At 37.0% G+C, this 19,406-nt stretch overlaps 4 protein-coding genes across 13 annotated transcripts; 2 read left to right on the top strand and 2 right to left on the bottom strand.

The window, feature by feature from the left end:
• Positions 1-228: 228 nt before the first annotated feature.
• On the bottom strand, positions 229-4,788 carry LOC126322531 (ras GTPase-activating-like protein rgaA). 4 transcript variants are annotated; one of them, XM_049994387.1, is made up of 4 exons: positions 4,632-4,788; positions 4,015-4,210; positions 3,391-3,752; positions 229-3,165 (listed from the first exon to the last, which is right to left on the bottom strand). In XM_049994387.1, exons 2-4 carry the CDS (start codon positions 4,087-4,089, stop codon positions 357-359), a joined length of 3,246 nt encoding a protein of 1,081 aa, XP_049850344.1. In that variant the 5' UTR covers positions 4,090-4,210; positions 4,632-4,788; the 3' UTR covers positions 229-356. The 4 variants fall into 4 exon arrangements, with proteins under 4 accessions (XP_049850344.1, XP_049850346.1, XP_049850348.1 ...); XM_049994389.1 differs by having other exon boundaries at positions 4,015-4,155; positions 4,632-4,687; XM_049994391.1 differs by lacking the exon at positions 4,632-4,788 and adding an exon at positions 4,361-4,485 and having other exon boundaries at positions 4,015-4,155.
• Positions 4,789-5,679: 891 nt separating this feature from the next.
• On the top strand, positions 5,680-9,337 carry LOC126322523 (mitochondrial-processing peptidase subunit alpha-2-like). 4 transcript variants are annotated; one of them, XR_007559078.1, is made up of 4 exons: positions 5,686-5,812; positions 6,454-8,270; positions 8,395-8,442; positions 8,551-9,337. XR_007559078.1 is itself a non-coding variant. In XM_049994376.1 (2 exons), exons 1-2 carry the CDS (start codon positions 5,726-5,728, stop codon positions 7,888-7,890), a joined length of 1,524 nt encoding a protein of 507 aa, XP_049850333.1. In that variant the 5' UTR covers positions 5,680-5,725; the 3' UTR covers positions 7,891-8,347. The 4 variants fall into 4 exon arrangements, 1 of the variants encoding a protein (XP_049850333.1); XR_007559077.1 differs by having other exon boundaries at positions 8,432-9,214; XR_007559076.1 differs by having other exon boundaries at positions 8,395-9,214.
• An 86-nt stretch (positions 9,338-9,423) lies between these two features.
• Positions 9,424-13,799, top strand: LOC126322607 (uncharacterized). Of its 4 annotated transcripts, none has more exons than XM_049994484.1 (16): positions 9,424-9,524; positions 9,699-9,778; positions 10,089-10,318; positions 10,383-10,409; positions 10,507-10,578; positions 10,663-10,731; positions 10,815-10,877; positions 10,939-11,001; positions 11,089-11,160; positions 11,240-11,311; positions 11,389-11,460; positions 11,625-11,696; positions 11,921-11,992; positions 12,144-12,212; positions 12,335-12,412; positions 12,492-13,799. In XM_049994484.1, the coding sequence occupies exons 3-16, from the start codon at positions 10,158-10,160 to the stop codon at positions 12,580-12,582; spliced, it is 1,053 nt and encodes a 350-aa protein (XP_049850441.1). In that variant the 5' UTR covers positions 9,424-9,524; positions 9,699-9,778; positions 10,089-10,157; the 3' UTR covers positions 12,583-13,799. The 4 variants fall into 4 exon arrangements, 3 of the variants coding, with proteins under 3 accessions (XP_049850441.1, XP_049850440.1, XP_049850442.1); XM_049994483.1 differs by having other exon boundaries at positions 9,667-9,778; XM_049994485.1 differs by having other exon boundaries at positions 9,667-9,778; positions 10,507-10,731; positions 12,492-13,798.
• A 20-nt stretch (positions 13,800-13,819) lies between these two features.
• LOC126322606 (uncharacterized) lies at positions 13,820-18,121 on the bottom strand. The gene is made up of 2 exons (XM_049994481.1): positions 17,793-18,121; positions 13,820-17,651 (listed from the first exon to the last, which is right to left on the bottom strand). Exons 1-2 carry the CDS (start codon positions 17,968-17,970, stop codon positions 14,143-14,145), a joined length of 3,687 nt encoding a protein of 1,228 aa, XP_049850438.1. The 5' UTR covers positions 17,971-18,121; the 3' UTR covers positions 13,820-14,142.
• Between the last annotated feature and the right edge of the window lie 1,285 nt (positions 18,122-19,406).

Here is a 19,406-nt window from a genome sequence, read left to right as displayed (position 1 = left end):
ACACAGAAGGATATCGTAGAATGTGATTATCTTCAATACCCTCGCATTCGTCCTTTGGCTCTGCTTGTGTTATAGAGTTAGAGATGGCAAAAAATCGAAGCAATATAAGATCGTGCACCCCAAAAGAAATAATGAAATTTCTAAGGTATATCATGTATAAAAAGAAAGATGTTTGCATTTTCTTTCTCAGTGTTCACTGCTTCGTTTTTTTGAATACCTGCTGTTCCAGGAAATAGAAAGGCTACAAAAAAAAAAGAGAAAGCAAAAAAACGTAAAATTTCAGGAGATTTTTTGGTTAGAAGGCTGGAAAGCTTGATTCGACCATATAGATGGATAATTCTACAAAAAATAGCTGATTATCTGTTAGACATTTTTTTGTTGAGTAAATGTATAAGTAAGTTAATTCGGAGCTTGACTCTACCATCCATGAGATCTAAAATATATATTCCGTTATATTGCTTTTCTAATAAATCTTCTAATTCAATAGGGATAGTTTGCACTTTGATCCCTGCAGCAAACACGGACACGCTGAATACACCGGGACGGTTCGTTTCTTCGATTTCAAAAGATAAGACCGAGTGCTGAGACGGAGGCACCTCGATTTGGACAATCACGCCTTTTTTTAGAAGCTGACCGCAACTGTATTTCGTGACAATTTTTTTACGCGAGCTGTTAGATTTTTTCTTTTTATATAAGACACTCTGTTCCAAACATCCCTTCACATAGTCGTTGTAGGCAGTAAGTTGATTGCTCAAGTACACGCTTCTTTCCTTGAGGCGCGCCAGAGTAATCATGAGCTGTTTGATCTCTTTCTCTAGTTGCGAGCACACAGATGCTCTTTGGGCCAGATCGTTCTGGATGTCGTTGAGAATACTGTTGTAGTTGTCATCTTTGGACACCATACCTTTTTCTTGGAGTTTGTCCAAGTTCGACAAAATTTTCCTGACGCGTTGGTTTAGTCTGCTATCGCCAAAGACTTGCGGACTCGTCAAAACCTCGAACAAATTCATGTTAGCTAGAGAGTCCTTGTGACTATTCTTGATAATGTCGACGATCATTTTTTTCGTATTATTGTAGAGCTTGGTCAATCTGGTGGAAGAAGCGGACAACAAGGATTGTTCCGAGTCAAAGACTGGCTTGAGGGTAAGCGCGATTTCACTTTCATAGCTTGGATCATCCACGACGATAGAGGGAGGCTTCGGCATTGACGAGATCAGCTTATGAAGGGCATCATTCGGGCCGGAGGTAATTTTATCAATTTGCTTGTAAATGTAACTATGAGTTAAAAACATTTCATTAGGCGAAATATAGATGACTGGGTCTGTCGTCTGACAGTATTCTAGATACTTATCACTGATATTAAAGTATTCAGAAGATTCAGGAACATCTCTGATGACATCGGTCAAGAAATCTCTAAACTCAACATTTTTTTCTTGAATATAAGCGTTGATTTTTTGAATATGAGAAGCGTCGCCGTCCAGCAACCGATTGTTAGTAATATTAGATAGCATTTTGCTGATCGCGATGAGACTGACCCGTTGCTGCATGTCGAGTGTATCAGCCATCTCGTAGTCCTCGGGGGCGATCAGAGCTGGATTCATAAAGCGATAGTAAGCAATATAGCATAAAAGCGTGTTGATACTATTCTCCTGGTCCTTGAACTTCGAACATAGGGCTGATTTTATCAAATGCATGATATGACGTAGACCATAGGGAAAGTAGTCCCGAGATTCAATAATCCGCTTGAAAAACATGTCTGTAACTTTCAAAAGCTGTTCCACACGATCACGACAGATAGTATCTACTTCTTCATTCTCAAGTATCTGGGCGTCGGTCATGTCAGGTTTCAGTCTCTCCATGATGATTCCTGTCTCTATTTCCTTCTCGTTAAGTAGTTGATCATATATCTTTCTAGGATCAATTTCAAAGTTCCATTGCTTGTTTTGCAGCACAACTTTAATGCACTCTCCGAAGACGCTCTTTAAGAAATCCCGCTCCTGGACACGATGATTGTACGCGATAATCATGCTGAGCAGGACACTGGCCTCCTCCGAAAATGCGTTGATCGAAGTAAGGTTGCCTATCTCTCGTTGAATCGCCGTATGGAAAAGCTGCAACAAGAGATATTCTTCACGCGCTGAAAAGGCAAAGCCAAAAAGAGTTAAGATCAAAGTCTGAATGAATTTCTCTGAACCTTCGAATCGAAAAAAAATAAAGCTCGTCAAATACTTCGGATTCGTCTGAAGTAGATAAAAAAGCATCCCATAGAACTCCATCAGAGCATCAGTCTTCCAGTGGGTCGAATTACTTGTACTGTTTGTAGAATTTTGTTCTCCGTAGTCATCACACATCCTGTTCAGACGAGAGGTCTTTTGCGATCTAATGACTTCCCCGAGAGAAATGCGATTCCTTATCAGAAGCTCGATTTTCTTATCTAAGCGCTTGACATCGGCTTCGAGAAGCTGATTATTTCTGAATTCTATGACGACCTGTTGGCGTAGCTCTTCTAGCCTTTCTTGGAGCGCAATAACATCTTCTAGTACATCAATGACGCTAAGCTCTCCAGACGACTTACTGTGTAGGATCAGTTCAAGCTCAGGCTGCTTATTTTCGACGGCGACGTCGTTACTTAATTTTGAGCTGTCTATAGCAGACGATGGCTGCTCTCCCTTGAGATTGTTTACAATGCCAGCTGCGCCGCTAGAAAAATGCATATTTACTATAACTTCCTTTTTTTTGAGGCGCGTGCGAGAAGCAATGATCCATGGATGAGACAACAAGGCTCTGGCGGATGGACGTTTCTCTTGATCACGTTCGAAACATTTCTTAAGAAAATCGGTAAGACTATCAGAGATATTCGGAGGAAAAAATGGCATCTCTTCCGATTCGGCTATGTGATACATAGCAGACAATTGAGGCATATGATAGTAAGGAGGTTCACCTGTCTTTAATTCAATGATGGTGCATCCAAGAGACCAGATGTCGCTAGAAGGTTGGGCTTTATTCATCATTATAATTTCTGGTGCCATCCAATATGGACTGCCCAAAACATTGTCGCATATATTTTCAGACTCCCGATTAGGCTTTGAAATGGTTGCCACACCAAAATCAGCTACTTTCACTCCTCCATCCTTTGTTGTCAATAAGTTGGAAGCCTTTATGTCTCTAAAAAAAAATTTAGCCTATCCGCAAAATCCAAAGAATCAGATATGTAAAACGGAATTTGTGATCCGTTCCTGCATCCAACTCGATGTAACAGGAATCAAGAGCTCTGCCACACTGGTGTGAAAAACTGACAGCAAAGCCGCAGGGTGACATATATTATAGTATATATGTCTTTTTCTTGTTAACCGTAAGTCAAGCATAAAAAATGTAAATTTACCTTCATACCTATGAATAACACCTTGACCATGCAGATAAGCAAGACCTTCTAAAACTTGCGTGATATAGACCGCAATAAGCGTTTCAGGGAAATTACCAAATTTTTTCAAGATCGATAGGAGAGATCCATTTTCTACAAACTCAAGCACAATGTTCAAGTAGTTATCGGAACGCAAGATACCCACATATTTGACGATATTTGGGTGATTAAGCTTTCTCAAAAGGTCAAGCTCCGATTCAATGTTAACGAGCTCACCAGGAGGAATACCTGTTATCTTCACGCGCTTAATAGCAACTGTCTCTCCAGTCTCGAAGTTAAGACCTTTGTATACCGTTCCAAATGCACCCCTCCCAAGAGATTCACCTATTTGCTTTTTGACGAGATGACAAAAATAAAATGTAAATCAAGGCCTCATTCAGTTTTCTTATAAAATATAGAGTAAATGCAATATTGTCAAGTGCATACGCAAAACCGAGCAATATATAATCCAAAAAGAAAAGAAGGTTCGAGGTGGATTACTCTCAGATGAGACAGAAATCGCAACCGAGACAGCGCACATCATGACGGCGTCATCATGACATCGATTTGGTTCATTTTCAATTCACAAGAATTAATTCACCAGTTCCACGTACAAAGTTCCCTATTCGTTTAGAACTAGCTTCATGATCTTCAGACTTCTGCGCTGTACTAGGATCGACTCTATTCATTTTTGTGCAAGGCCTTCTAAAGCAAGCTCTCAACTACCGCAATTCGAAAATATCCTGAGTCGAGTCCTACAATAAATAGGTAGGAAAAACGATAATTAGAAAGAAGAGATCATTCACCTAGCTGAAGATATTTACAAGGGTCAGATGCCAGCTTTAAATGCTGTGCGATATCTTTCAATCGGCAGCTATAACGAAAAATAATTTTTTGGGGTTGCAACTTGTGTGTAAGAAAATGAGCCGCTCAAGCTAAAATTATATTGATAATAAATACATTTAGGAAACCCCTTTAATCCCGAGCTACTATCGAATAACTGCTAATTTTTCAAAGATGACAGGCGTAATGTGAATCTCTTGCGGACGAGCAGTGTGCATACAACAAAGTTCGAACCGGAAAATGCCTATCATTTTGTGTTAAAATCCAATTAGCGGGATTTGTGCTTTACATCAATACCTTTGTATAGCTACCGTTTGCAATTTGACTGTATGCTGTGAATACAAGGCTATTATTAGCCCTATTCATTGATAGAAATCCGACAGCGTACGTTTATATGTTCTTTTTGCGAAATTCTTTCATCGAAAACACGAGGCTGAGATAGATGAAAATAAGAACAGAAGGATTTCTAGAAATATTACAAGAATAGAGATAGCAAAACTTTTTCTTTGCGAAGCTCGGTTGGGTATATTGAATGCAAAAGTCAGAAAATGCATTGGGCTCGCTAAAATTAAATTTGATATCAGTTAATATTGATGTCAAGGCTGGTCTCGTCCTTTAACAGTGACAATACTGTTGTTTGCATAGATAATAAGCAATAACAAAAACAGAGGGTATCGAATCTCATTTCCTTACAATCAAGTTTCACTGCACTTATGTATCTAGCATACACGAAGTTTTCCGGTAGCTTAATCCGCCCTTTAAGATATTAAAAAAACAGCCTTGACTCGAACTCTAGATGTGCAAAGAAGCGAAAATTGTTTAAAAAACTCAAAGGTGGCTTGCAAACATCGGCAGTGAGAAAGGAGAAATCTGATAGAAGCGAACGCATCACAATCAAAATTAGCTTGAGAATGTGCAACATTATCGTTTTGTTTCGTAAGCTAAAAGGCACGGTAAGAATTTGTGTTTGATGAAATCGAGGCACAGCATCTGAATTTGTTTTGAGAATGCTGGCTGGAAAAAGCAGTCCGATGTATTTTGCGTACATCAACCTTTTATTTGAACGTGATAGGCAGTAAAACTCAAAATTCAGGCGTCATTTATGTAATAAAAATATTCATGCAGAATCGGTTTAGAAGCATTTCAAATTAATAGAAGAATAGAAGCCATCAGAAAGGCGGGTTTTAGTGGAATAGACGAGACAACTCGTCTAGAAATTAGGTCTGTTTAGCATTGAAGATGAGAGCACCTTCTATCTTAAAAGTTGACTTTATTCGTATGTCCTGAATGCGTTTCAACTCGCATAAAAGAGGATGAACAGCTGCAGGAACGTTAAAAAGCGCTAGGCTCACTAAAACGGGACTGCCCTTGCAAATGAAACGAAGAAAAAAAAAAGAGCAAAATTTAAGAAAGTGACTTATTTCAAAGTCATTCTTGCTCTTATTAGTATTTGTTGCAGTTCTGTCCACCTGCCCGAGCAGTATGATTCTTCACCAAACAAAATTGAAGGGGCTTTTTAGTGGGCGTGTCATCTCAAAGAAACCAAGATTATTTTCTTCGACTAAACCCGTACGATTTTCAGTTTACCGTCTCACGGACAACAAGAGTTAAGATAACGAAAGAGTCTTTTGCTTTCATTATGTTTTTTGCATGGCTCGTTCACAGGCGTGCTTTTTTTTTCCCTCAAAATCTGTCTCATCGTCGAGGTTCGGCCGTCAAACATCGACTCTATGAGGAATGAAAAATAGGCAGATGAATTGCCTGCTTCCTGTGACAGAGCATGTTTTCATGGTGTCTTGTAGGGGATGGGAAGATCGAAAATTTCAGGTAGAGAGGATCTTGCTCAAGTTCAGAGCCAATCAGTAAATCATCGTTGAAAAACTTAGTTTTCTTCAGTAATACGGACAGATTGCATTTAATGAGAAATTTTTGCGAGCTTTGTCAACATCGCGGGATGCAAAACAAATTGCAACGTTTGACATTTGTATCACGATCGAAGCTACTTCGAGTTTTTTTGTGTTATGTTGCTATCGAAACGTCTTTTTTGACAAACCAGGCAAAAAAGCAGAGACAATTGCTTCTTTTTAATCTTTATTGTTTGTTTATAGATAAACATGTTAAATTTCCAAAATATTTGGCTTCAATATGTAAAACCAATTCTAAAAATTTGAAGCTAACATTCTTTTCCCGTTTATAATATTCGCATGTAGGAAATTTCAGATGCGTTTGGAGAAACTTTCGATCCTTTTCAGATCAAGAATGCATCCCTTTCGTCTCAGCCTGAATTCATACCAATAAGCAAAGGTTGCCTTCCACCTGCATCTGGTGTTAGCGTTAAGAAGCTTGGGTCTGGCTTCACCTTTGTGGCTATTAACGAGCCGGTCCCTATTACGACTATGTCATTATTCGTCAAGGCCGGATCGCGCTTTGAGGACGATCGTAGTGTCGGCGCATCGCATTTTTTGAAACGCTTAGCTTTTCGAAGTACCGAAAAAAAGTACTACTACCCTCTGATTCGCGACATGGACGTACTGGGTAGCGAGCTCGGGTCTCTGAATACTCGTGAGCACGTCGGATACTTCATCACTGGTATGCGGTCCGAGATGAAGTCTATGGCGCAGACGCTTGGTGCTATTTGGGAACCTCGTCTGGAAGAATGGGAAGTCGAGCGCGTTCGTCAAGAAGTGAAAGACGAATCCAATTTAGCTCAGAGCAACCCAAAACAAATACTATTTGATCTAGTGCATTATGAAGCATTTCGCGATCAAGGTTTGGCTAATTCTACTTTCGCCCCACTCTATAGTGTCGACCAAATCGATCCTCTGATATTGCGTAAATATGTCAACACACATTATGCACCTAGCCGAATCACAATCGTTGGGAATGGTGCCAGTATGGAAGATCTTCAATCAATGGTAGAATATTTTGAACCTTTCGATATTCGCGGTCTTATTGAAAAATCCGTGAATCACTTCAGAGAAGATTTCTTCTCTGTGCTCATGAAGCCAGGTACTATTTACGATGCCAAGCAAACCTATGTCGGCGGTGGAGAGGTCCGCGTACCCGGGTCCGGATCGACTCAAATCGTAGTCGCTAGCGAGGGCATTGGAGCCAACAAAGACATTGCTTCCCAAATTTCAGCTTCTATTATTCAAAATGTGCTCGGTGGTGGATCCTCATCTCTCCGCGGAATTATCCCGGGCCTAGGCAGGCAGAGTCGTCTAGGCCGAGACGCCTTCCATGCAGGTGGATGGATACGTGAAATATTCGCATTCAACTTTAGCTATTCCGACTCTGGTCTTTTTGGTATTTATGCCAACGCCTCAACAGGAAACGTCAAGTCTATTTGTGACATTATCGGAAACCAAATCCGATCCCTTGAAAATATCAAGGACGAAGAAATTGCTCGCGCTCGTGCACAGTTGAAGTCTTCCTTTTTATCTAGAATGTATTCTGACCGCCTTGCAGCAGCAGAGTTTTACACCTCTCAAGTCAACAACACCGGCAGTGCGATGACACCTATTGAATACGCGTCAGAAATAGACAAGGTTGACACCAAAACCATATTGGAAACGGCTAAGCAAATCGCCTCTTCCAAGTTAACTGTCGCAGCTTTTGGAGATATCAAGGGACTCCCAAAGTTCTGAGACAAATTTGGCATGTTTTTTAAAGAGAAAAAAAAACACAGCTAGAAATCAGTACACAGTTCTCATTTTTCGCGTCTATAAAAGTACATATCATGAATCTCGCGGCATGCATATTACTGAGCTTCTTTGCTTAATAATTGAATGAACGAGTGCTATGATTAAAATCTCTTCTTGAACTGTATATTTCCTCCAATTTGCGCTGTTCTTTTCCTTCTGTCTCTTTTACTTGCTTCGCAGGCACGGTAATTTTTTGACCTGAGTACCAGTACCATGCATATTTTTCTATCTCATCGAGGGTTCTTCCCGCTTCAATCCATATGCACGTTCTCAGATCCCAGAAAGCAACTCCCATCATGTAAAATACTTCCAAACCTTTCCAGGTCCGTACTCCTTCAACTCGCTTTTTTAATCGAAGCATTAAGGCTGCAAGATCGCTTAAATACGTTCATACCACATAGATACTTGTGTGCATTAAATAACCTTCTGTCGTCATCTATTGTGTAGTTTGTCAATTTTATAACGGTTCAATTGCTTACGCTAGAACACAAATTGGTACGATAAATGGGAACTACTTGCAGTCGAAAAGACAAGGCGCATTTCGTTTTGACGCTTGAAATACCTTTCATGTACGTCTGTGGCGCATGTTTTGCAAAACACAAGCTATCTGATTTTCAGAACCTGAATGCACAAATTTACAGTTTATCGACTGTTTCCGGTTAAAATCGAGCGTCTATTTTTCTTCATCTCGTTGAAGGTCATACACTGAGCTAGTAAGAACTGAGATAGAGTGTGAAGAAGTTCTTGGGCCAATTCTGCGTAATTTATTAAGAATGTATCATTTCAAGAGAACAAAAAAAATAGTTAATGTGATTATCGTCTAGGAAGGATAGGATTCCTTAAAAATGATGGAATCGAATGACAAAAATGTATTTCAAACAATTCATTTGCACCTATGAATAGCTTTTAACCATCAAAAACTTGTAATTGTGTTTATTAGCAACAACGACACAAAAGAAAGGTTACATATTTAAAATAATCGACTAAAAACAATCATTTAAACAATGTTGTTTCTTCAAGGAGCTTTTTATCAGCTAGAAGTACACTTTATACCTCCTAGGCATAAATATAAGCATCTGGATAAAAAAGAAAAAGGTATAACTAGAATTTATTAGACTACAAAATCATGGCATTAGGTTCGATATCTCCTCATAAAAGCTGACTAGCTCGACAAAATAGTAAAACTACAGCGTTTTTACGTCGTGCAGATACGTCTTGAAAATGTGGTGAAAATCTAGTATATATTAACAATATTAGAACTTTATATTGTACTGTCTACGAATTTTAAACAAAATATAGAAAGATAAGCAAAAACCGAAATTTCGGCAGCACTAGCATAGCTTTCTGTATACAGTTTAAACAGATAAAAATTTTCAATTAATTGATAGATGACTTTCAGGCGTTGAATATTTAGAAAATTTTGAATCAATAATTTCGAATTTGTTCTCGCGATTACATGAGCATAGATAACAATACCAAAGTTTAAAATAACCTTACAGATCACATCGTACTAATACCAGCTGGTTTAGATTAGAATTTTTAGAAAATTCAGATACAGGTCTACAGATTACGTTTTGGTACAAATCTCAATGTCTAAATTATATTCACGTTATGCATGCTCAAATGTAGTCAATCTTAGCATTAGGCATTCTTTTGTAAATATTATTCGTATTGCAAATGGGAAATATTCATCCAGGATCATTTTATTGGTCTCTCTAGATATCAGCTTGTTTTAACAAAACATGTTTCAGCAAAATAGTGAACAACAGTGAGGATGGTGACCATACAACCGATTTTATTGCATAATTCAAATGTCATTCACTGTTTTAAGGTCTGTACAATCAAACAAATCGAAAATATATTTATAGCGCTTTCTTTCAATTCTATTACGATTTGTGCTTGAGCATGTTTACCTGCACTTGGCCAATATCAGCGGTAATATTTTTTTTGGTATTGCTTTTATAAATTGATATTTTGCCAGCGCAAATAGCAGATTGTGGCAGTTTTTTTATTATTCATATATACATTACCACCATTTGAATAGTTTTGTGACAATATATTCAGCAATTTTTTGTTAGTATAGAAGCAGGTATAAAGAGTTTTGTGCTGCTTTGTTAATTATTTCGTTTTTTATACATCAGGTTTATTTTGACTAGGGCCCTCATTCAACCAAGGTGTCTGGTATCTAGATTTTATTCGCGTAAAAAAGGATGAAAAAACAACAGCTGCTTTGTCTGAATTTTGTCTTATTGGTATCATTTGCTATAGCGGATGAAAGAGATTTTATTTCAGACATGCTAAAGGCGGTTCCGATGTTTCGTACCTTTATGCCGAATTCAAATGAATATTGCAAATCTTCAATAATTGAATGGTATGTATTCGACAGCTCAGCATCGCTCTGTACTTTTTTTTTTGAATTAACGAATTACCTTCAGCTATAGTAACGGGAACATTAGGTCTATGTACGAAAGATTGTAGATGTGCTAGGACCATATTTTTGAGGTTATTATGTAGTGTGAGAGTTGTCGTTAACTGCCTTTCGATTTCAACGCTATCAAGAAAAATCAAAAACGTTCATTTGAACAGAAAAATACCACGATCGATCCAGGAGCTCACTAGATTAACAGTGCTGTATGTCTTTATGAAATCCTTTCGGATAGGTGAAACTATGCTAAAGTTAACGATCACATCAAAAAACACCTTATGTGGCCGAAGGGAACTCGAAAATTGCTCAGTTCGAATAGACTGGAATAGTATTAGCAAATTGCATTTTCTACGAGTGCTGTACGTTTATGCTGTTTTGTCGGCCAAGTTGTTTAGCCAGCTTCATATTTTCAACCATACTCATTCTTACAATAAATGTATAGAAAGCTCAACAACAATCTTATTCGAGGAAAAATCCCGACGTTTAATGCGAATTTAGTAGAATTGTACGTAGCGAATTCATAAGTTGCGAGGTTTAATCAACACTTGTCTAAAATTAGCTTTTAGGGATCTTTCATACAATCTTCTCACTGGACTGCCTGAATCGTTCCCAAGCACCTTATATAGACTGTGCGTTAAGCTGTCAGTTCAGAGACAAATTGTATTTTTTTGAAATATAACGACCCAAAGTTAATGCTAATTGCAAAAATTTTTTAGAAATATAAGTAACAACAAGATAGAAGGTTCATTAGACTCTATTCATTTTAATAACGAATATTTGACTGAATTGTATGCTTTGATTCATTTTTATTGCCTTGGTTCCAAAGTGTTAGTTAGCCAACAATAATTTGACGTTTTAAAACTTCAGTCATGCAGGCAATAACAACTTAACCGGATCTATATCTAAACATATTTCCAACTTGCCACGGCTGCATAAACTGTATGCAACATATTTTTGTTAGACACAACTGCAAATTTTTTTTAGTTTATCGACCATGTCCTAACCCTATCAAACAGAAACTTGTCTAAAAATAACATACACGATGATATTTCAGAACTAAAGCCTATAATTTCGAATCTAGTTGAACTGTAGGTAAATTCGCTATCTTTAGGCTAATGGCAAAGGCGCGAAAATTTTTGGGCTGATTCGAGATGTTTCTTCTTAGTTCTAGTTTTTTTGCACAATTCTCTATTTCGTCCTTATTACCGCCTTACTACCGACTCATTGCTTTTTTACTGTATTTTATCTTCAGCGATCTTTCATGTAATCGTGTTTACGGGGATATCCCAACTCATATTTTCTGGCTAAGAAACATCAACGTAGTGTATGTGACCAAGTTCTATTTTGATTACAATTCAATTCGACAATCTACTGTGGAACAAGGAAATAGAAGCTTTCAGATAGCTCGCCATTTTTTTTAAAGAATTATGTCTTAGATATTAGACATGATTCCAATTTTCAAAACCTGCTTGTCAAACTATCACTCTTTGATAATACTTTCCAATGTTTGTTACATAGCATTGTCTTACCTCTTTCTATTGACTTAAGCAATTTGTCACGTAACATGATAACTGGATATCTCCGTGCTGAGACCTACATTTCAAGATCTCATACAATAATGTGCGTTTTTGTTCCAAAACCCTGTATCATTTAGGTTGAGGCTTTGGAGCGACCCGCTCTACAGGCTCTGACAGGCAACTAGTTTTTCGCTTTTCTTGAGGCTACACTTTTACAATAGCTGATTTCTTTGATAAAACATTGTTTCATATAGCGATCTGTCCCACAATCTTATTGAAGGTGAAGTTCCCAATTTTCTGGGCATTTACAATTTGAAGGTCTTGTATGTGCAGCTCTGGTCTATAGTTTTTTGGTGGCTAATCAAATGCCCACCTCTTTTTTTTGCAGACAGACTGAGCTGTCTAATTTTTCGGTTTCTACGATTTTAACGCATTACTTGCCTAGACGTCTGAATAACAACAAATTAAAAAATATCTGTAATGATAGCAAATTTTTTGGTACTCAACTAATAGAGGGAGAATGGTACGCGAAAGGGTCATTTTAAAAAAAAAAGTTAATTATATATTTACGTGATGTTTTTTCACTGTTCTCTGTCATTTAGTCTGATGTATGGCAACAATTTTCATACCGAGTGCATATCTGCATATTGCGAGTACAAGTCTCCAACATCAACTGGCTACCTAGGCCATTAATCCTTCGTTTCAAGCGATGTGATCATGTTTCTTTTTGCTAGTGTTAGTCACTTTTCGATCCATTTTTTGTAGGATTTCAATTAGGGTTAAAAATTTTCATGGAATGATCCCAGTGAACGTTGTCTGCCTTACCAATCTTGTTAAGCACCAATTCAGGCCATGTTGTATGATCAGCAGCTGTTTTAGATGCAGTAGGCATAGAGCATCTAAAATTTAAAAAGGGGGGTGGCACGAATTGAGGGTTTGATGGGCAAAGCACTCGAGTTCTCCTATATATTCCTATATACATAAACAGAATATTTTAATACCAAAATGTATAAAAAATACTAGTATAAGGAGGAAGTGTCTAATACTACCTGGTGATACGTTTATTATAAGTATAAGTAGGATAGATGATATCAGCAGTAATGATGTATTTCAATTAACAATGAAGACCGCGAGGGTAGACTATGGTAAGTCGTGTGCATGATACAGTCTGGTAATATATAAAAATGCAAATAGACATTGATGTAGAGAAGCGGATAAAGATTCATTGAGAATTAAAAATGCATGCGATGAGGGTAAGACAGACAAAATCCACTGAAGAGAATTGGAAAAAGGGAATCAGTTAAAACCCAGAATATAAATGGAGTGGTGAGATAGATATAAAAAGAATGTAAAGAAATAGTGTGCAAAGAGAGAACAGATATATACGCAATTGAAAGCAGGAGAAAATAATTAGAGGTATATAGAGAATGGGTAGGATATCAGAAGATTGTATATAGCAAAGCGAGTACAGAGTAAATAGTGTATGTACAGAAGATTATATAAAGTGAACGATAGACATATGGAAGAGTTCGCAAGAGGTAAGACGTGTTTGGTAGGATTAAGAATGTACTAGAAAATAGACATAGAGAAAGGCCTTAGTCGAGACGGTTTGATTGACCATATTTCTAGCTGGAATAAGTATAAAAGTAGGCCATCAACTGATGATGCATGGTTAGGTGATGTTTTCATAGAGCGCCTATGTCCCCTAAACATTTTGAGAACAAAATCTTCGTATCAATTTAGGAATTAGTCAAAAAATAATGACTAAAGCAATATGCAAAAGTCAGTTTTCAGCTAGAACATTGCTTCTGTATCCAGTTCTGGTTGAGGATGTTCGATTGAATCGTAAACAGTTGATATTTAGAATCAGGTAAATCAGATAAATTAAGTACATTTTGATTCTGTTTGATGATGAATATATACGTTTTTTGGTACAGAATATTTGAAAATTATATTACCCTGTACAAGCAATTATTTTATCAATGCATAGATACCAATATAATTGTGCTTAGTGTCAGGTTAATTTAATTGAGTACCCAATTATTCACCACAACAATTAGGTAATGTGTAATATCGCGGAGATCAGCCTGTATGTTTCAAATTTTAAGACCACTTTATGCATTCATTTATTTGAATTTCTGGGTGTACATCCCTTGCATATATAACATATGTAACAAATATCGAAGCAAGTGGTCCAACTTATGTCGGACCCGCTTATTGACGACTACAGTCAAGTAGAGTGACAGCACATTTTTAAATCAGCTCAATTTTACTGAAATCATTCATGATAATTAATGTTTTCTTTTCAGAAACTAATCCAAATGAATTTCTTACTGAGACTGTGGCATTCAGCAGAACTTCAACCGTTTTTGGTGAGTGAATTTTGTAGTAATATAAACTTGTGCCATTGACTTCAAATTCTCTATGATATCTTACTTGTTCTTGAAACTGGCTATCACGAAAAAAGATCATGTAATCATTGACACCTACAGTTACAAGTGTATTTAATGAATTGGGATCGGCAGCGATGTCATCCTTGACAACCAAATCGATGTTGCCAAAATACTTGTCAGGAGACAAAGATTGAAGCACATCAGTTATCTTCGCAGGACTTGGTACATGGCATATATAAAAGTTAATATAGTATTGCACAACACTTTTTCTGTCTTCTTCTATTGTGATTTTTTTTTTGGTATATAGTTTTTGTGGTCTGCCCAGGATGTATGAATATTCTTTTGAATTTGTACCGGCAATAAATTTCAGTTTGCTTGGTCCATCAGATGGGCAGGAAAACTGAACTGGGGTCTCTGGTACTAATTCAATAAAGCGGTCTTTTTCGTCTTGTCGATAATAAAGGTACAGCTTTATGTTCTGATTACCGTGACTTGTTACTTGTATTCTCGAAGAGGGAATACAAACGTAATTCGGAACCCAAAAATACTGTCTATTATTGTTTTCTAGAGTTACCGAATGCTCTAATATACTTGGGGTTGATACTGTTGTTTTCAGCTGGACTAGTAAAGTAGACAACTTACATTTCTTGAAGGAGTCGTATGCATGCACTTTGAATTCGTCAGAAACTTTGCGGAAGGATAGATATTGATGATAGTGAATAGTTAGCTTCGAGCCACGAACATTGCTGATGTTATTTAGAATTGGTCTGCTGATGTAGGTCACATTGGATTTGATGTTTTGGCCACCTGGTACCAATTTTAGTACTCCATGAGTAGGCACCTGACTGAATACAAAATCTAGAGTATCAGGTCTGTGGTCTAATCCAGACCCTATAGCAGATATCTCTATCACCGATGACCCATTAAAATTATGTGATAGATCTCTCATAGTGTAGGTCATGACTATATTTTCCTCGCTAGGGCTTGGCTGCGAACCGCCCAAGATGACTGGATAATGAATAAATGTTCTCTCGGCATCATAGATTGACGGAGTGCGCTCTTTCAAGAAAAAATACGTATAACATTGTGTGCATTGCTGACTGGGCGAACTAGTTAGCAGCTTCCAAGTTAATCTGTATAATATTGCGTAATCCTTTGCGGTATTTATTTTCGATATAAGCATGCAAGGTGCAGATCTCAAACAGGGTCTGTCTCCTGTCAGTTTACGGCCTCTACTATCAGTAATAATGTACTGATTTGTAGTATCGCTATACATATACAAATCTACTTTACCTGTCTTGAAGCCCATTACTTTTATGATAAAATTATTGGCATTAGACCCGTTACTTAGCTTTATTTCCAGCAGTGGCATATCAGATAGCGTTTGCAGGGCTTCGGTGCCAAATTTCACTTTGAAGATATTTTCATTGCAGTCTCTGACGCCAACATTACAAATTCTAAAAGTCATTAGGTCCTTTCTACTAATGATATCATGAGCTGTCGGACTGTAATAATAGATCTGACATTGGTCATTCCCCACTACAGCAAGCTTATTTGAATCCTCTGGAGGAATAATTTTTTGATAGCCTAATATGTAGCCATTTTCTTTTGACGAGAATGAAACAACATACTGAAGCTTATTAAATCGTGAACGAGATTCTAGTATCCTTGAAAAATTTAGTATACAGGCTCCATAGTCGCAATCTCCAGGCTCAATTGTATACTCAGTGTTGACGAGATTATGTTGAATCGGGGAGAGGGGATAAGAATGGGAATCCCATAAGATATCGATTGAGTACTCGAACAGCGCAGGTGGCTGGTTGCAAGAGATATTCACATAGAGTTTAATAAATAGAGTAGTGTTAATGTTCGGTACGTAATAAGGATTTATCACTATCTCTTTGTAACCAGCTGGTATAACAGTGTTATTCTTAATTGTTTGATTGTTATAAACGCTGTATTGGAATACATTCGGTGTAGTAGAATGGACAAGATATTCGCTATTGTACTGAACGTAAGGTAGCGGAATAGCAGGTAGTGTTTTAGTTGGATTATTGATAATAATTTTGCTATAGGTGCTTATGTTAAATCCTGTTTTATAGCGGACTGCAATCCTTTCGTATCCAGCTATAGCAACATATATTGTCTTATCGGATGGAAACTCGTCATCTCTTATGTACAGTCTTAGTTGAAATTCTCGAAGATGGTTTTTCGTCTGCCTGGTTATATTAGTTACATGATTCCTGTTCTGAATTTCAGATTCGATCCTATTTAATTTTTCATTCATTAGTTGGTCAAAATTATGTGAATAATTTTTATGCGAAGAATTGACATCGATCTCTTCTACAAGGACAGAGTATTTGGATGCTGTTCTATTTAAGTCTTTCAAAAGATCATTTTCTTCGTAAGCATATGTATGTAGTTTTTGCGTGTCTATATACGGCCCTTGAGGCAAATAATTATAGGAATAGAACATGGGGATAAGGGAAAACGGAGATGCCTGCGAATACATCACACCACGCTCAATTGGTAATAGTTGCGAGATTTGATCTAAAAAATTCACGTAATACAAATCAAAAGTTAGATCATTCATATGATTATGCTTAGCAAGGTATATTGACAAATCTCCTAATTCCTCAACTTTGGCATTAGCTAGTTCCTTTTCTTGTGCATTATTATCTATTGCCGTGATTAGATTGATAAATACAGCATCATAGCTCAGAATGCCATGAGGTTTTTCAAAATATTTTTCCTTGAAGGTCTTTATAACATTTAATATGGATGGGCATTGACGAGTGGTATTAAAACTTGGACTGCCCTTCACACTATACGATCTATCTATTAATTCATGAGCTTTATCTTTATACTGATCAATGGTGCTGACTATCGATTTATCATACATCTTGAATCCATCGTGGTCATTACAGTAAAATAAATAAAGCTCAAATTGCGTATCAATACCTAGTTTATAGATATCATTAGGGAAGACTCGAACATGACGAGAGTTATTTTCGCGACTGGGTTGATATATTGCTCTCTTTATATACGCTGCTGAATATTCTACGTAGACACCTATCCGAATACGAGGCTTTTTTAAAAATACTCTCCCCAAGTTAACAACGCGTTCGCTAACTGACTGTTCATTAGACTCTACTTCTATGTAATCGTATTCCAAATGTTTTTTTCTAGTATCATAAAGTTTGGCCTTTACAGAAAATTCATTTAAGCAGGTAACGACGTTTTGTTCCATGAATTTTTTTCTCACTCTTAAAGCTTTTGATCCTTGAGTATTATGCAATAATTTTTCTTCATTCGTTGTTTGATTTAACGTTTTGTCTAGCAATACATCTTTACCTTGGGTGCTCATATCTTTGCCAGGATGAAGTTCAATAATTTTAGTCCATCAGGTGAAATAAAGCTAATGTTATTGACTCACGTTTGTGCTAAATATGAACGTCGGGCTTAATAAAATTCGATTCAAATACTCTAAAAATATGAAACAGTACATACCATAGAAAATGCCTCTGGGTCGATCAGAATTATAGTCTGTGTTGGTCTCGCGGTTTGTAACTTTTGCATAAGATATTTCCCTAGTTACTCTATGACCCAAACTGAGCAATGTTCCGCTAATAACCAAGCATATACATATTAATAAATATTTATTATACTTAGTAATAAGATGTCTCATGATTAGACATAGCAAAGCCAAGTATTGTATATTGTATGAACTTTGCTATCATCTGTATCTAATAAATAAGCGACCAATATGAAAAATAAAGACAAAAGACACTCTATTTTTGGTAGCACAGGATTCACCAATTATTCTGTAACAAAACACTAAAGGAAAATTTTTTTATTACGCTTTCAAAGCTACAGGGATAATTTTCATTTTTTTTGTTAATATTCTATGACTGATGCTGTTACATTATTAAATTTGAAGATAATGTGCTTAAATACAAAGTTCACTAGTCCGTTATGCAAATAGTGCAGCTTTATAATGTTGAACATTAATGCGATGTGATAAGACGCGCGATGTATAATTTCACTATCCTGTAATATGGCGGATAGATAAAAAGTCCTGCCGACGCCAACTTCGTCTGCTTCAAAAAAATTTTGGCCGCAGACGAGCATGGCAAATTTTTGACTTACAGCACACTTCCAAAATATGAACATAAACTAGGAAATGAAGGTAGGCTCTTAGTCGCTCGTACAAATCGAAAAGGTCAAATTCACAAAACTTTGTACGCGTGTTTACATGCGTTTATCACTTTCTGCATCTGGTTTGTCTATTCTCCTTCAAGTCTATACAAACATAGACGGGCGACTATCGTGTGTGATGCGGTGTACAGGGCATTTTTTTCAATTTTACTTTATCACGCAGCGTGAGTTTTGGCAGAACAACTGTTCATGGCCGTTCTGGATATCGGTGCGCTCGATTCTGCAAAGTGCATATTAGGAATTTTTAAAAGAGAGGAATTAGAAATAACAGCGATGGCCTATTTAACTTTCACTTTCTTTTTCAGCAATAGCATTCCTTTTTGACGATATCGGTATCCAATGGAAAACGAATCTTGAGACTGGAGGGTACGCTCCATGAAGTGCGAGGTCAATTTTATGAGGCGAGCAAGATTTATCCCAATATTCTAGAAAAACATCTTATTGATTCTTTGACCTATAAGAGGCTAATTGAAATAGTTAAGGAAATTTGCGCCAATGAATATGTGACCGAATTATTGGTTGAATATTTGAACACTTTCATGTTAGACGTTGAGGCTTGGCAAGAACTCCTAGATGCTTAGTTAAAGCAATATTGCTGTCTGCATGCTGCATTTTGTTATGAGAAGCTTATTTTGCTGCGGTCACAAAATTACCATCTTATCTTTTGTACGCTAAATTATTAAAGTATGTGTAAACTTTTGATACTCTTTTGTTGACTGAATTACGCGTAAAACTCTCGGCTTCTAAAAGACATGATTTTATAGATTTCATTGAAGGTAAATTCAAGAATTACATGTTAGACAAGAAGTTGTCACTTATTTTCTCTAGAGTTATCTGAAGAAAACGAAGCACATGGGCTATGGGGTTTGGCTTCGATAACTGAAGTCATTCGGAAGAATTGGCCAA

Source organism: Schistocerca gregaria, unplaced genomic scaffold, assembly GCF_023897955.1.
Source record: "Schistocerca gregaria isolate iqSchGreg1 unplaced genomic scaffold, iqSchGreg1.2 ptg000818l, whole genome shotgun sequence".
In the NCBI taxonomy this organism is placed as follows: Eukaryota; Metazoa; Arthropoda; class Insecta; order Orthoptera; family Acrididae; genus Schistocerca; species Schistocerca gregaria.
This window is presented reverse-complemented; position numbering and strand designations above follow the sequence as displayed.